We start from the raw sequence: 18,001 nt of genomic DNA, 5'->3' as shown, positions 1-18,001 counted from the left end.
TCATACAGAGCGCTACGTGACGATACCAATAAAAAAAACTTAAACAGCCTACTTACGAAATAGCATTGTGAAACTCGGGAGAGACCCTCAACAGATTGATGTCTTTTGTGCCATTTCCCGAGAAAGTTTTTATGTCCATTTCCTTTTTTCCAGAAAAGGTGGCTACAGTATCAGATATCTGAATATGGTGAAGGCCTGTATTTCTCGACAATTGCACGAACATGCAGCTCTGACACTGCACCGAAGAGAGTCCATGAGCTACCTAATGACTGATCAACCATGAGGGTAGTGCGGATCTCGCCCGATCGCATGGTATGTGATTGCTGATTTTGTGTGTGTGTGTGTGTGTGTGTGTGTGTGTGTGTGTGTGTGTGTATGAAAGACTCAGTCGATCTGCCTCCTCTTCCAACAGCTTTGAGTGAGCTCCGACACTGCGAAGCCACAGCAATAAATTCATTAATTCCAGACGTTATCGCATAAGATGCGATGAGGTGGACCGTCTACTGGAAGTCAGTCGTGTTATCGGTGGTGGGCACGTTGAGCTTTTAAGATAGATAAATGAAAACGCGTACAGCTATTTGTTTCAAGCATTCATCGTCATATGTGATATGTGCAGACATGTGAAAGATATGGGTACCGTTGTAAAATCGGTTGGTGTGTTTGCACGTAAAGTCTTTAGGGACCTACTGGTATTTTATAATTCATCTCAAGTTTATTAACTATATTCTTTCACGAAGAACCGGTGGTAAAGCTGTGACGATTGTTCGTGAGCCACGATCTGATAGCTCATTAGTTAGAGTACTTGCCCAAGGAAGGAAAAACGTCCCAACCTCAAGTCCCGCTGTGGAACACAGCTTTTATCTGCCAGAGAGTTCCAACAGATAGGTCATTTGAACTGTTCGCTCCGAGTAGAATCGCCGTGGAGATCTACTCAATTCTTCTGTGGGTGGAACTGCGGTTAAGGCTCGGGATCACGTACCACTGATGTCAGTTTGCCTTTTGCCTTCTCATCCCAGAAACATGCTGGCATGCGCAGATCCAACGGAGGGCGGGAGGCTGGGGAGGGGGGCGAGGAGAGGGATAGGTGAACTGGGGGTGGGGGCAGGTTTAGCATGGATCATGTCCGCAAGAGCCGAAGAAAAAGTAAAGCTGACGTCGCCAATATATGCAGAAAATTTCTGTGAATAAAACCGTGTAGAACACTTAATGTATTTCATTATTTAGCAAGTCCTTAAAGCCACTGCCATCATCAGATCAAAACTTAGAATTAGCAATTCTAAGTGTGCAAGCCTTAAATTAGCATACGTTGACCACAGTAACCAGAACGGCATAATGAAAAAAGGAATTATATAACTTTCTAGACGGCAAAATTCACAAAACATTCAGAATGATCGCAAACTCACACAGGAAATATAATTCGCTTACTAAAAGGTAGAGTCCACCTCCGCCGCTGAGGGGTTGATGCGCCTGGCTGCTCCCTTGTTGGAAAGCGACGGTATAGCCAACCAGTGCAAACTCCTCCTCTGGCGCCAGCTCATACTTCCAATCATCCTGTATGGCTTGGAGGTATGGTCTATCGTGTCAGACACAGCACCATCCCGACTAAACGTCTCCAGAACGAAGTTGTCCGTGTCATCTCAGACGCTGGCAGATACATCCCCAACACACACATAAGACACTTCCTAGGCCAACCCACCATTTACACACTTATTCAAGAAAAATCCACAAAATTTTACGAAACAGCACGAACTTCGACTCACTTTCTCATACAAAACTCAGGAAATCATCCACCAGAAGCTGCCCACAAACGCCCAAAATTAACCCTCACGCTCCTCTTTAGAGAGTAAAAACACATACATTAAAACACCAGACACAAACTTGCACACAAAAAGCACGCACAGAACCCTAATTCCTCAACTAGCGCATTCATAAGTCAGACGGGCACAGCTGAGTGGTACATCATACACAACCATAGCCTTGTCACCTGCCTGCGATGTAGAGGATCCAAATTCGCTATCCGATACCGCCAGGGACTTTTCCTCGGTGAGAGGAGTGGTACGGTGTGTACTCAACTTCGTGATGCCAGCTGAGCAGCTAATTCACCGACTAGAAGCGGCTCCAGGTCACGACAACTAACAACGGTTAGAGTGTTGTTCTGACAACGCCCATCCCTACCCCACCCAGTGACGCCATTGGCGGAGGATGAGACGGCCGTCGGTTGGTACCGATGGGCCAACCAGGTCCTGGAGACGCAGTCTTACTGGTATGAAGAAATGATAAGAAGAAACCGCATTCCAGTCACTTCCGCTCTCGTATAGCTATAGGCTACCAACAAGAGTTTACGATCGAGTCCTTAACGAAATATGATAGAACGACTTTACACTGTTTAAATTACGGCGTTATCATGGTTATGAGAGTCAGATGCAACTGTAGTTCGTAAATTATGTACCACATGTAGCCCACTACTCTAACTTTTTGACATATGCTATCCAAATACAGTTTCTTCGGCGTTATGCTAAAGCAATGTCCATTCATTTGCGTAAGCAACTTAATATTACTATCATTATTTTATAATTATTATTATATTCGAATATATTTTATATTTTGTGATAGTTAAATGTTTTATTATTAACATTTGAAATATTTTATATGTTTTATTGTTATTGAAACTGACCCTGCCTGAGTCAAATTAAGATTTGTGAAGTGGGAAGTTAGATTTTTAGCAGGGTGAGAAGGCAAAAATAGTAACAAACTCTAATCGCCTCCCCCCACTCGTCCTCTCCACCCCTTTCCCCCCAACCGCCCCCCGACTCTCAATTAAAACCGATCCATGTGTCCACATTTGCGTGCTGGTCCAATACTGTTCACAGTAGTGAACCTGCTCTGTTTTTCCGTAGCCTCTTTCCGATCAGTGATAACAAACAGCAGAATATGACAGTAGTCCCGGACTGGTTCTCGCACGCCACTGGAGGCTTCGTAAAGCCGTCAGCACATGGACCGTGCTGTTGAACGTTAACGTTGAGCGTGCCAAATTCAACGTGGTGCTGAACGCTCAGGAACGATGCGACTTGTGCATACGATACGTGGGCCCCAACGTGGTGTACGCGATCGCAACGCACTCCAGCGGCAGTTGAGGGATGTTTCTAGTTCGTAAATCACACTGTTTACTCAACGGGCGAGCGTAAAATTCCCGCCTTATCTCTATTAAAACGCACATTTCCTCCATCGTCCACGAAAAGGAAAGTACCATGTCCAATCAATAAGGACACAGGCTTATAAAAGTTCCATTACAAACAGTGCGGTACAAATTTGGAATACTTCTCTGCATAAGATAAACATTGTTTCATCATTCCCACATTTCAGTAAAACCCCAAGGTCAGTCTTACTTGATAACTGTTCCTGCCCAGTAGCATAATCTTTGCAACATGTGAATTACGAAGCGTAAAAGAAAAAGGAGCAAAACATCTTTATAATGGCTCTGAGCATTATGGGACTTAACATCCGTGGTCATCAGTCCCCTAGAACTTAGAACTACTTAAACGTAAGTAGCCTAAGGACATCACACACATCCATGCCCGACGCAGGATTCGAACCTGCGACCGTAGCGGTCACGCAGTTCCAGACCGAAGTGCCTAGAACCGCACGGCCACAACGGCCGGAAAAATACCTTTATACGAATAGCGCAAGCTGCCCTTTAAATTAAGCCAATCGAACAAAGTCACTCCTTAAAAAGAGGTGAACTTATATTATACATAACACAAATATTATAGTAAATACTTATATTAAACTAATAATAAAGTATCAGAACCTAATAAAAACGCCAATGTTAGGAAAAAAAATTGGCAATATCAAGACTCAAACCACCGCCCTGTCAAACATTTATGAAGGGACATTGTCGCTGCTCACTACGCTAAACCAACATCAGACCCTTAGCAACTAATCATATTATCTTACCCTTGATGGAAACCTGAATCGTTGCCATGTTACTAATTGAAATTTGATTATAACAAACTGTACCAAGAACAATGCGTTTTCGATGGATCTTCAGTGTGTGGCTGCCTTCAAATAGCCTACTCTCATAATACGCAAGTTACAAAAATTCTTTTGCCACGAATATGATGTTTCTCATTATTTTATTGGAACTAATCACACAGTTAACAACGGGTTTTCCAGTGATTCTCAATTTGCTGGTGCTCAGAAACGGCATATATGCGTATAAGCTTGAAATGAATGCCAATATGGCGCCCCACAACTCTGTACTGAAGGCAGACGGCGTGTGTGTGACGTATGTGGCGTTGTGCCATCTCATTGGTCAACGCTCAGACGCACGTTCAGAATATCTGACATGCCAGATATTGCTCTGCACGTTCGGAAAGACTCCCGAACGTGCTCTTCCACGCTATGACGTCAGAAACTCGGCACTCTCAACGCTCAACGTTCGGGTGCACGGTCCGTGTGCCGACGGCTTAAGTCGCAAGCAAGGAGTGTGCCGGGCCGTGGGTGGAGCTGTGGCACGCTCTCTCTCTCTCTCTAACACACACACACACACACACACACACACACACACACACACGGGCGGTGGGCGTGGCGCCAGGCCAGACCAGACCAGGCCGTGGCCGGCAGCGTGGCGGTCGCGTGGCCGCCACACGACAGTAGTAACAGGCAGGCGGGGAGGCGGGCAGCCCTCCAAGCCGGACCGGTCCGCGCAGCTACAAAACGACCACCGAGCCGGACACACGACCGCGCAATCCACCGCTGGTCGCTGCGCCGGCGTGGCTAGCCAGTAGTCAGCTGTCCGCTGAACGGAATGGAATCGAATAGTGCGAACTTTCAACAGCTTCCTATTACATCATTTGGACGTGTTACTGTAATTACGACGAAATTCTGTTGAAAACCTACTGTCACATAGCCCTATTTCTCGTTCGAGTACTGCCTCCTCCTTTTCTCTGAACTTATCACATGTCTTCACGGAGTATCCGTCCCGTCACCACCTCTTCCCCTGTGACGGAATTAACGCACCCCATCTCCTTGTCAAGTGCTAATCCACGTGAAAGTGTGCGAATGCATAGCTGAGACGGAACGTGGGTACCATCCCGTATTCACCTATAGTCTGTCGGTAAAATGAGGAGCGAGCGCGCGAGTCCCCACTCTGCCTACCCTGCTACGTCACAAGGCGCTTCTACAGGCTGTTTCACAACGTAGTGCCGGCCCTGCCGCGACGCGCGCTTTAAATCTGTGGCGACGCTGTGTGCAGATACGTCCCGGCTGCGTTTATTTTTAGACAAATGCGTTAAGAGTATAAGGAAAACAAAAGACGGTAGCTTGTTCTAAACAAAACTTTTTAGAGTAAATAATATTAACATAAGAACGGAAGTCAGGATTCTACTACAAACATAGAACCAAATACCTATTCATGTGAATGTATGTTCCTCTATTCGTAAGACGAACCAGATATAGTGCAATCAGTCTGTAGAATATAAGGCTTGTTCTTACTTTGTGCTTCTACTAAAAGGTAGTAGTTTTCTTTGAAGGGCTGCATTGAAACTTAACAATTCTTGCAACACGAAGACTGTTTTATAATTTCGTGTGTTGTATTAGTTCGATTCGCACTGCTTTTTTGTCACTGTCTTCGTAAACATGTCTGAAAAGTATTTCCAGGTAAATCCCATTTCACGCAATGTCTTGTGTAAAACATCTTTCTCCAAGGAAAATGTATTTTTTGTTTCACGCCAGTAACTAATTTCCACAATGTGGGCACTATTTTTTGGTTTATGTAAAAGTCCTCCATCGTTTGTCGAATGACCGATTTTGTGAAACTGTCTATAACGATGGATTTCCTCCCTAAATTATTAGTTTTCCTTCGAGACGATTCCAGTAAACCATGAGCCTTGTTTCCGCGTTCCTTCCTTATGCGTCCTATTGTGGCGAGGCTGCCGTTTGCATAAACGATTGGGACTGGTAATATTAGCCAACAGTTCCTTTTGTATAGCCTCCTTAACACACGCTGTAATAACGTTAGAGATAATCGAACGCTCGTTCTCCGCAAATATCTCCTCTTCTTCGTACTCTTCACATTTTCTTGTAATTCAGGGCGATTATCCATCACTTCCGGATACTGATGTATACCAGTGAGTACACAAAGTTAACTGACTGAGACTGGCAACTAAGATCCCACGAACAGAAAACACGTATAGCACTGCACGCCGAACTACACCGCTGGACAGATAACGGGCAACTGATTTTGGATTGCCCTGTAGGCCAGTGGCAGGGTTCTTCCGGGAAAGGCCACTTCCCCCACCAAAAGCGTTGCTCGCTCTTGACTTTACAGACAGACTATAGTCGGGTGTCGAAAACCGTTTACAAACAATTTGCAGCCTAGCCGCCACACTGTCCTCGCTGTTAATCCATCGAAGGAATCCATCTGGGGCCGTCGCGAATCCCTGAAGCGACGTTCTGACAGGCGGATTCACTGAAGTACCATCTTCAACAGAATACTATTTAACGTACGACATCGTAATGTTTAGTGAATTTCGGTTCAGATGACATATTGTCGAAGAGTGGGCATACTTACATTTCTTGTCCAGACTTGTAAGTCAACACTTTTTTTACACTATGAAGCCCCGAAGAAACTGGTACAGGCATGCGTATTCAAATACAGAGAGACGTAAACAGGCAGAATACGGCGCGACGGTCGGCAACGCCTATCTAAGACAACAAGTGTCTGGTGCAGTTATTAGATCGATTACTGCTGCTACAATGGCAGGTTATCAATATTTAAGTGAGTTTGTACGTGTTGTTATAGTCGGCGCTCGAGTGGTAGGACACAGCATCTCCGAGGTAGCGATGGAGTGCGGATTTCCTTTACGACCATTTGACGAGCGTACCACGAATTCCAGGAATATGGTAAAACATCAAATCTCCGACATCGCTGCGGCCGGAAAAAGATTCTGCAAGAACGGAACCAAAGACGACTGAAGAAAATCGTTCAACGTGACTGAAGTTCAACCCTTCCGCAAATTGCTGCATATTTCAATGCTGATCCACCAAGTGTCAGCATGCGAACTGTTCAACGAAACATCATCTATATGTTCTTTCGGAGCCGAAATCCCACTCGTTTATCTTTTATTACTGCACGACAGAAAGCTTTACGCCTCGCCTGGTCCCGTCAACACCGACGATGGACTGTTGATGACTGGAAACATGTAGCCTGGTCGGACGACTTTCGTTTCAAATTGTATCGAGCGGGTGGACGTGTACGGGTATGGAGTCAACCTCATGAATCCATGGACCCTGCATGTCAACAGCGGACTGTTCACGCCAGTCGAGGCTCCTTAACAGTACGTCGCGTCTGCTGTTGAAGTGATATGGGACTCCTAATACTTAAAGATACGGCTCTGGCAGGTGGCACGTACGTAAGCATTATGCCTGATCACCTGCATCCATTGATGTAAATTGTACATTTCGACGGACTTGGACAATTTCAGCAGGACAATGCGACACCCACAACAAAGCTGCAGTTCGGATAGTTGGGTAAAACAAGAACGGAGACAAGTGTCCAGCGAAGAATATTCATCCAGGACTTTTTGTTTAAAGCAGTGATAGTAATGAGTGCTGCGGTGTGCTAGAACACACGTCCATTCCTGATATGTTGTCTGTTAGAATAGTCACTTGACGGAAAGTAGCGGAGGGCCCAAAAATCGTAAATCCTGCCAGCGGTAAGAAACGCCCTTGATAAAAATCAGGGGGTTAAGCAGGAAAAGAACAACAGAAGAGAGAAAAAATACAGGATTTACGAGAACAGAGAAAAGCTCGTTCTGCAGGAAAGAAACAGCTCATAGCTCCTCAGAAAACTAATCCCGCTGAAAATTGCGTTTTCCCGGGGTGCTGATGTAATTTTACAGACGATATGATACAGTACGGTAAATGTGAAGAATGATGGTATTTTAACTGTAGGGAATATGAAGGTTCATGACGATAACACTATGACCATTGCCGAAGAGTTTCAATTAAGAACTCTTGATCGACTGACTGTGTGCTCTTATCCGCCTGTGAGGGCAAGTGACCATAGTTAATGCTTTTGTAATGTCATTCTTATTGTCGCTTTGTTAATAGAGAAACGGATTTACTTGTTAATTATTACTACGTAGATACTCAAATAACAGATTGTTGTGTAAATAAATTACAGTGAAAAATTCGACAAGTATCTGCGATTTTTCTTTTCCCGAAACTTCCTTACATCAGTTGTCATTTACAACTGAAACTATCTCGGAAATATGCTATAAAGCTTGCTGTAAAATAGTCCTTTCACTCACTTCAGTGCTACAACAAAAAAGATCTCGATCGTACGGCAATATTCATGGGAGCACATGCCATACTTGCGACGTACCAACTTAAACCCCAACTTCTTAATATTTTTAAATTTTGTCTTAAAATATCTGCTGTGTGTAACTAATGTTTTATACTAATGTTGCAAAACTGATTTTGAATTCTAATTTATGCTTTGTCCAGAATATTTAAAATGTTTATGCACTGAAACTTGTCAGGCTACAAAATAGTAAAACATCAGTGTTAGGAATGGGCGGTGTTCTAAAGTTCGTGAAAGCCAGAAAAAAAAGCTCCGGGAGACTTATTCCAATAGGCTTCCAATTCTTGATTCACTAGAAGTGCGTCAGCCACAGAAATAATTACAACAAAGGCGTCTTGCGTAGCAGCGAGATCTCTCCACGAAATTTGAAACACCAGTTTTCTGCTCTGAATGCAAAATATTTTGTTGACTCCCACCTACATGGGGAGAAACGATTATCATAACAGAAATCCGAGCTCGGCCGAAGAGATTTAGTTGCTCATTTTTTCCATGTGATGATCGAGAGCGGTAAGGGCAAGAAATAGTCTGAAAGTGATTCTGGGAACCCTCTGACAAGCACGTAAGCGGGAATTTGCAAAGTTTTCATTTGTGTGTAGATGCAGATATAGAGTGCGAGGCACCCTGGAATGTTCAAGACTCAGTTAATATTCGCAATATAAAACATTTCCGTGAACATAAGCGAGCCAACAGTCGTCTGGCAAGAGTTCCAGGTGGAATTAACCACACATCACGTGCGCTGAGCCAGAGAGTTGCACTCGACATCCAGATGGACGATTCAAGATGTTGATCATTCGATGCCGGCAGTTTCTAACAAACAGCATTGAAACCAGTAGTCGTCAAACGTTTTTAGCTAAGAGAGAGTACTGAGTTTGTAGGAAGGTGCCTCGGGTTGCAAACGTACCTACCTTGTTAGTAACCGGTAGCCTACATAAATTAGTATTTTGAGATACCCCTACAGACTAAGTACAGTAAGGATGCGATAAGTTGTCCACTTGTTCGTAGGTATTGTAGGTTAAAAGTTAGCAGCATCCGGAACTATCCGTATCGACAGTTCTGTTTCAGACTGCTGCAATCCTCAGTAACTATAAATTTCTGAACGTGTAATTACCTGACGAAGTGTCATATTGTCTGTGAGCGGATGATTTACTGATTTACAACAGTAACTGTAGTTACATTTAAATACATTATGCCATATGGGACACAATCACAAATGCTTACTAAATGTTTCGAACATGATCTTTCTTCTACTCATTGCGTTGTTTAATTTCATATTGTGTGCTACAAATGAGCGGCTCCCCCCGTCGGAAGTTCGAGTTCTACCTCGGGCATTGCTGTGTGTGTTGTCCTTAGCGTAAGTTAGTTTAAGTTACATTAAGTAGTGCGTAAGCTTAGGGACCAATGACCTCAGCAGTTTGATCCCATAGTCATTATCTCAGATTTCCAATTTTTGCTACAAATATGTACCATCTCTATAATGTGAACTCACAAATCCGTCTTATTCCCGTTTGAAATTTGTATCATAGCAACCGATCGGTACGAGGCTCGCACGATCGTGGGTTGACAGAAGACAAACAATAAAACATTCACCCTCTCACGTTCTCTAACCCTGCAGTGTCAAGAGTCCCAGGTGGAATAACTAAACAGAACGTGCGCTCTACCCCTGAGATAGGCGGACAACTCTACTTAGCTCGCGACGCACATCACCTACGTCAATCAATATTAAGCACGTCTTAAAATGTTAATGCTCCTCTAAATATTTTCGTTGCTGAGCAGGAAAAGACACTCTCAAGAGCCTCTTAACGTTATTTGACATTATGGATTCTTCTACTTGTTGTTAGAGGTTTATTATTGCAAATTACCGCTGAGAACTGTGAGCTACAAGAATACTTGACCCCGGCCGCAAATTTGACAACCACTAGCTTAGACAGTTTGCCAAATAACAGGTAATTGGACTGTATGTGCTGGTTACAAATTTCCTGCAAACGCAACTGTAGTATGGCAGTTCATTTCCGTCAACGTCTTTATGTCATGAAACTAGCTCAAGAATTAATTCACTTGATAAAGAACTACTGTCTTAAAATCTAAGAGTAATAAATATTACTGATGTAATCTTAAGCTATTTTCCTTTTATATATACAGTGTGAAGAAAAAAATGGCGTACTCGGATTTCGGAGAGCAATACAAGAACGCCTCTCACAAAATTTCGTCCTGCTCATATTTCCGGCTGTAAATAGATGTTAAAGATTGGGAATCTAACAGCACTGTAATCGCATGTCGGTAACTACTTCTGTCAGCGTACAGCAGCAGAGCCGTGTAGTTGGTACAGTGGATAGCGTTTTGGGTAAGCTTGCAGGAGATAGAGGGTTTGATTCTGGTTCCAGGAGTATTTGTTTCTGTTTGTCAATTTTGTCGTGCCATATAATACTGTATTATACAACGTTTCATAAGCCACTCGTATCCGACATTTACACCCTTTTTGTAACGGCAATGGACGTGCTGTTCCCACATTCCCATCGTCGATGACAATAATAATAATAATAATAAGGCAACGCATGGAGATACTTACTACACAGCACGCGCTGATCACACTCAATGTTGCAAGGCATAATTAGTGTTTACATGGGGATAAGACTATCAGATGGTAAACGAGTTAGGAAATTATTTGCGGAGTACGTTTCGAGCATAATTTCTCACGTAAGGTTTGATCAAAATGTAATGGACCTGAACGTGGCAAGAATGATAGTGGTTAACAATCGATGGGTCCATGGGGGGTGGATAACAGAAAGCAGGTTTGTAATCTAGGAGATGCAGTGGTGGGAAACAATTCGCATCGATGACGTGCGAAAGGGTTCTTTAACAGCTGACTAATGAAAACGACTGTACTTCAATTTCTATGTTGTAGTACGTAAGTGCAAATGTTTTGCAGATGGCTGTGTGACGATTAAGACGCCAGATACTACGCGAGTATATTTAGCAAATAAAACAAACACGCCTCGTCCCAGAATCGAGCCCTCGACATCCTGCAAGCTAAATTGAACATTATCCACTACACCAACTGCACAGAACTGTCGACTGCTAACAGAGGTAGTTACCGTAAATGTGATTACAGTGTTGCCAGGCTGCCAATCTTTAACGTCCATTTACTGCCGGAAATATGCACTGGACTAAATTATGTAAAAGGCATTTTTGTGCTGCTAGTATGTGAAGAATCGCCCTGCGAAGTGCAAGTGCGTGAAGTTTTCTTCTCCCTGTGTATTCTGGCACCAGGTTTCGGGAATTGTTTAACAATTCACATGTACCTGTAGTTTTACTGTACCAGTCTCTTTGTTTTATGGCATCCTGTACTCTGATAGTGAATCATCATTCGGAGTGCAATTTGGTTTCAGGTGTTAATCAGAAAAGGCTATTTAAAGATTGTTGATCAGCTTATCCAGTTCATAGCTGTATAGACTTTATACATAACGTGTATTGACGTTTTCACCTTGTCATGTACATAGCAATTAGACTTCATAACTACAGCATAAATTGTAATCTACCGTTTTTCAAAATTTAACAGAAAGTTTATAAGGTTTTTTTTCAGTCATAAAATTCTTAACTAGGTTCGACGAGGGTATTGTCCTGAAATCTGTAGCCATTTAGTAAGGAGCATTATCTTTCTTGAAAACCTCATTCTTTATCAGTCATTCTATCGCTATGTATTAGGTGTTGCTAACCACGAAGCGAAAACAGGCTCAAATCCTAACAACAACAACAACAATAAGCCACGTGAAACTAAAATTCCTCCTGGTGTATACCAGGTGTACCTTTATGAAATGAGCGTTTTTTTGTGAAAATGAAACACTAATTTTGAATTGAAAAGTAAAAACATTTTATTCAAAGTACTGACCATTGCTTTCTATACATTTTGACCACCTTTCTGGCATTTTGTGGACACTTCGCCAATAGAAATGTTCGTCTTTTGAAGCAAACCAATCAGACACCTAATTTTCGACTTCTTCGTAGGAATCGAAGTGTTCTTCAGCCAATGCGTGTCCGATTGATGAAAACAAATGGTAGTCTAAAGGGGTCAAGTCTGGCGAATACGGCGGCTGGGGTAGCAGCTCCCAGCCAAGTGTTTTTATTGTATCCTGAACCAGTTTTGCTTTGTGTGCAGTTGCTTTGTCGTGTAAAAAAATTACTTTCCCATGTCTTCTGGCCCATTCTGGTCTCTTTTTGACCAATGCATAGTTCAAATTGATCATTTGTTATCTGTAGCGATTAGTATTCACAGTTTCACCGGGTTTTAGAAGCTCATGATACACCACACCTTTCTGATCCCACCAAACACAGAACATTGTTTTCTTGCCGAATCGATGTTGATGGTTGTCCCGGATTAACCCATGATTTTTCCCGTTTAGGATTCTTAAAATAAATCCATTTTTCATCGCCAGTAACAATTCGATGCAAAATTGATTTTCCTTCATGTCTTTGATGCAAAATTTGACAAATGGTTTTTCGGTTTTCCATCTGTTTTTCATTCAATTCATGTGGCACCCACTTTCCACACTTTTGGATCTTTCCCATAGCTTTCAACCGGTCATAAATTATTTGTTGTGCAACATTTAGCATTGCTGCCATTTGCTACTGACTCAAAGTATCATCTTCATCCAATATTGCTTGCAATTCGGCGTCTTCGAACTTTTTTGGTGGTCTTCCGCGTTCTTCATTTTTTAGATCAAAATCATTACTTCTGAACCGTTGAAACCATCTTTTGCATGTTGCTTCTGACAGAACATGATCACCACATGCCTCGACAAGCATTCGATGCGACTCTGCAGCACTTTTTTTCAAATGAAAAATAAATATTAATGCTTTCCGCAAATCATCACTTTCAGGTACAAAATTCGACATTGTTAACACGATGAAAACGTATGATGATGCTTGTTCCATGACTTGATGCATACTAAATATCTTTGACAGATGTCATATCAACCAAAAAGAAAAGAATAGGCTCGTTCACAACAAATGTTCCCTATCAACACATTCGTATCTTAACGCTCATTTCATACCGGTACACCTGGTAAAATCTCCAAACCACTTACGGGACTGAAACAGGTGACGTCCTTAGCAACCGCATATATTTCGGCAGCTGAACATCCCGTGATTCTCAAGTCACAGAGGCAACGAGAGAGCGCTGAGTAAGAAAATTTACACCTTATGTAGCAGTGGCTACGTAAATTTCTTCCTCTGTTGCTTGATCAGGGACTGAACAACATTCCAAACAGAATTATGGTAATAATCTCCGTTTGTGGGTATAAGATTACTTGCTTAGTTAGTTTCAACTGGTTCCTCAATAACACTGTTCTAAACGGTGGAAGTGCACGCCAGAATCTCTGTATACTTATATTTCGCAGGATGATCTTCTGCAGTATCAAACCTGCTCGGCTGTTGTAAAGCATGTTTGACGCTTATTGTCTGTACTCCATTCCTCCATGATCCAGACAGTTTGACCAATGTATGACATAAGAAAGCAACAAGAGATACGGTAGCTGTCCATCTTACAAAACCAAGATCATCTTTCACAGATCTTAAAAGTTCAAATGGCTCTAAACACTATGGGACTTAACATCTGAGGCCATCAGTCTCCTAGAGTTAGAACTACTTAAACCTAAATAACCTAAGGACATGACACACACCCATGCCCGAGGCAGAATTCGAAGCTGCGACCGAAGTAGCACTGCGGTTCCAGACTGAAGCGCCTAGAACCGCTCAGCCACAGTGGCCGGCGATCTTAAAAGAGACCTAGCCCTAAAATGGTAAAAGAACTTATTTCTCACCTTTTTCCCATAGAGCACATCCAGTCTCGTTAGTAATGCTACCAACTTGAGGTAGGAAAGGACATAAACTTAGGTTCCACCTCTTCATTTTGATCGCTCAGGTAATTCACGGTTGGTCGATAACACAATGTGTGTTTGAACTGTCTTACACTATAACCTATTGCGGCGAAAGGTGAATTCGAGGTGAGGCTAACTCAGCTGAAAGACCTTCAGGGTTTCACATCGTCTGGATCCTATGAACACAGGTACGGAGTACGCCTACATGCTGAGCCGGATGGTGACAACTATCATCTTTTAGTAAAAAAAAAAACAGTGAGAGATGGGATCCTAGAAACGGCATTCCCCATTGTACCATCTACTTTCATCCCAACCAATACATCAAGGAGGGAAAGACAACCATCTTCTCCCGCTTCAAAAGTGAAGCAAGTATATGGGTGGATTGGACTCAGATATTCTGAAGAACTTGTGAACCGTGTATTCCCTCACAAAGGGATATGAGCAGGATCCAGGCTGCGAAAATGCCTCAAAGAAGATCACTTCAGACGTGAAGACATTTGAAATGAATTACATGTTGATTTAATGCACAAAACAAATAAATTTAAATAGATGTAGAATATGCAGACAGGAGGCCTGAAAGTAGACTTCCCGCACACCGTTCACTTTAATTTTGTTCTTTTTATTAAAAGCTTTTTGAAGCAACTGGTCTATTTGATTCAGCGCAGGAGGTTGATTACTATTAATTAATTAAAGCACTGACAACTCTAGTTATTGCTTTCTCTATACAAAATTCAGTTTCGGAAACCTCTGTTCAAACAGAATCGTTTGATATCCTTCAGGATAACATTCTGATTGATTTTTATTTTGGTATTTATTTAGTTATTTTTGTGTCTGTACGTTCCTAGCTCTACCACTCTCTTTGACCTGGTTCAATCCATATATTATGAGTACAGTTTATATGTGAACGAAATTTGTAATGAACACCAAATGTCATTTAGATGCAGTGATTTATCTGTGTAATTGACTGTCAGTATAGCTTAAAATGACACTAAAATTGAGTTGATTCATGAGACATGACACAATTCTGGCGTAGGTTCTGTCGACGTCATGGGAATGACGTCAAAAACACTAGAATAAAACCAAAAGCCTGAGGTGGAATGGGCACTTGGACGGTAGTGATGACGGTCTTGACACGGTACCGACAGGTGTATCTAGAAGACTCCTTGACAGCAGCAGATATGTGTACTTTTTCAGTATGGCATTGTACTGTTTTTGCCTAGTTTGAAGCTGGCACCGCAGGGAGATAATTGACTGTATCACACTGGTATTGTTTTTATTTTGGAAGCCAAGTAAACACATGTTATGCTAGGTTAGTGTTCATTATTTATAAATTTAAAATAACACTTCTATCAACATATGAATAAGTCTATCTGTAAATATGAAAACAGTTGGCTACAAGACAAGTCAGTCCATGTGATTTGTAAATCTGGTGATCTTTGAATTTAATCAGGTTCATATTACTGGCACTTAGAAATAATTACATGTAAATTTCACTGTATAAATGACGGGAATTTATGAGTTTGAGGCAAGGTAAGGTGGGGATACTCACGGTTGAGGTCCAGCGTGATGGAGCCGGCGACGGGCGCGGCCAGCGGGCTGCTCTCGGCCTGACAGGTGAGCACGGCGTGCAGCTGGCGGCGCGACAGCTGCTGCAGGCGCAGCTTGTTGCGCACGCGCTCGTGCGAGATCACCTCCCAGCGGTCCGTCAGCAGCGTGTTGTCCTGCCACCAAGTCACTCGCGGCGGTGGCCGACCTACACAACGACATCGCAGCTCTTATCATACGTAGTGAGTTGCGCACGCGCTGTTGGGAGATCACCTCCCAGTGGTTCGTCACCAGAACGATGGTCTGAGACCTCTGCAGCTGACAGCTTGTTGCAGATGTGTTCCTGCCAGGTCGCTATCCTGCGATTCTTCAGCAGTGTGTTGTCCTGGGATCACACCACGTGTTGTGGTGGTGAACTGTATACTAACACCTCAACTCTATTACTAACAACTGGCTGCACATACATTACTCCGATATTACCTTTCAATAATCTGTCAGACGCAAAATGTTCCCGCACAAGGTCAAATTAGTCAGCAGACGACCTGTATAAAAATATCACAGTTTTGTTATTGGCAGTATGTGGTGTATGGATTCTTGCAAGATTACGCCCAAGTGATAGGGCTGCTGGCTGCTGTTCTGAATCAAGAAGCAAAGTTCCCCGAGTGGTAAGGCACTGGACTCGTTGCATTCAGGAGGGCAGTGGTTCAAGTTCATGCCCAAAAATCAGATTTAAGATTTCGCTACATCACTGAAGGTAAATGCCAGTAAATTTCAGTTGGATCGATTTATCCTAAATTAACATGCAGGCATCCTCAACGCACATCTGCATTATACACTCTTGCACTAATTTTGAATTTTAAATTTGAATGTAGCAGTCTCTTAGTTCAACGTACCTTCGACAGCAATATCCTTCCCCTCTTTCCTCAGCTTGATATGATTTTGGATCATCTCACCTGTCTTAATTTCTTTTTATTCTTTGGTAATTGTTTATTAGTGTAAGAAGATGAAAATGACACTGTTGACACAATCGCATAATGGCAAAAAAAGTCGTATGAATAAAGTTACTATGTGGTGAAGTTGGTGTTCGCTATAGTAACAGCTACTGCCACAGCATGTTTCAGGATCTGGAATTTTCATCAGTAGTTCTTGACCAGGTAGTTCCCGCCCCGTTTCTGTATTCAGCTAGCCACTGAAGTTGTGTCACAGCTGCCTCAGTATTCATGATTCCCAGTAAAAATGTAAATACAGGAATGCATTAAAGAAAGTATGTGGCTTTAACATCAAGAATATACCCTGACCTGCGGTCAATCTCATGATAATATCTTCATTGGTTCACCATAAGCCGTTGGAAAACATCTTGTGAACTGTGTATCGATACATAGTGTAATATTATTGCTATACTAATTGGTTGTTTCATTTAACAGGTGATTCGTGAGGAGGACATCTTCATAAGTGACTTCTGAAACATCACATAGGCGGTTCTTTGAATACTGACTCTAATATACTCCAACAAAATAATAACTTACATGAAACGTATCACACCACGTTTTAAATAAAAGTGAGTGAACAAAAATGGACTGCAGTAAGTTTCTCCTCTGCAAAACAATATTATTCAAGATCCATATTTGTCAGCTGTTTCTTGTTTTACTGTTTTGATGGTAAAATGTGCTTAGCGAAACTTGTGTTAGGTTACAGTCTGCACAACCTATGAAAGGATGCTGTTTAAGGGACTTCTGCCATTCTTGGATGCCCCTTTCTCCTGTACTCAGGGCATAATCATTCAGAAATGTGTCACAGACAAAACGAAGGTTTTGTGTATGTTGTTTTTTATATATTTTAAAAATGATTTCAATTTCAGTAATACGCTACTTTAACTTAAACCTCGTACATGACCCTTAGCGTGTTGGTGTCATAAGAACGTTGTCAGCTAGTTTCACTTGCATCGATTTATCACAGATTAACATGCAGGTATCCTCAACGCAGATCTGCATAATACACTCTTGCACTAATTTTGAACTATAAATCTGAATGAATGCTGTCTCTTAGTTCAACGTACCTCCAACAGCAATGCAGGTAATTTCCACTGTGGATCCTTCGTTGTAAGGACCAACAGTGTAGTGAGGTATGGTTTCTCCGTTTCCATCCAGAAAGATTATCCTCTTTGGTGGCACTGAAAAAATAATAGTCCACTTTTAGAAACAGTTAAAATCGTGAAAGA

At 42.3% G+C, this 18,001-nt stretch overlaps 1 protein-coding gene across 1 annotated transcript in view; it reads right to left on the bottom strand.

Annotated features, from left to right (window-relative positions):
- The window catches only part of LOC124795795 (nephrin-like), a 718,423-nt gene that overhangs the window by 174,505 nt on the left and 525,917 nt on the right, over nt 1–18,001 (bottom strand). The window contains exons 4-5 of the mRNA XM_047259875.1: nt 17,840–17,953; nt 15,788–15,991 (exon numbers count right to left, since the gene is read on the bottom strand). Coding sequence (XP_047115831.1) covers nt 15,788–15,991; nt 17,840–17,953 — 318 coding nt within the window. The remainder of the gene's footprint in view (nt 1–15,787; nt 15,992–17,839; nt 17,954–18,001) is intronic.

This window comes from Schistocerca piceifrons, chromosome 4, assembly GCF_021461385.2.
Source record: "Schistocerca piceifrons isolate TAMUIC-IGC-003096 chromosome 4, iqSchPice1.1, whole genome shotgun sequence".
NCBI classification, from domain to species: domain Eukaryota; kingdom Metazoa; phylum Arthropoda; class Insecta; order Orthoptera; family Acrididae; genus Schistocerca; species Schistocerca piceifrons.
Note: the sequence above shows the minus strand (reverse complement) of the source record. Positions and strands in the feature narration are given on the sequence as shown.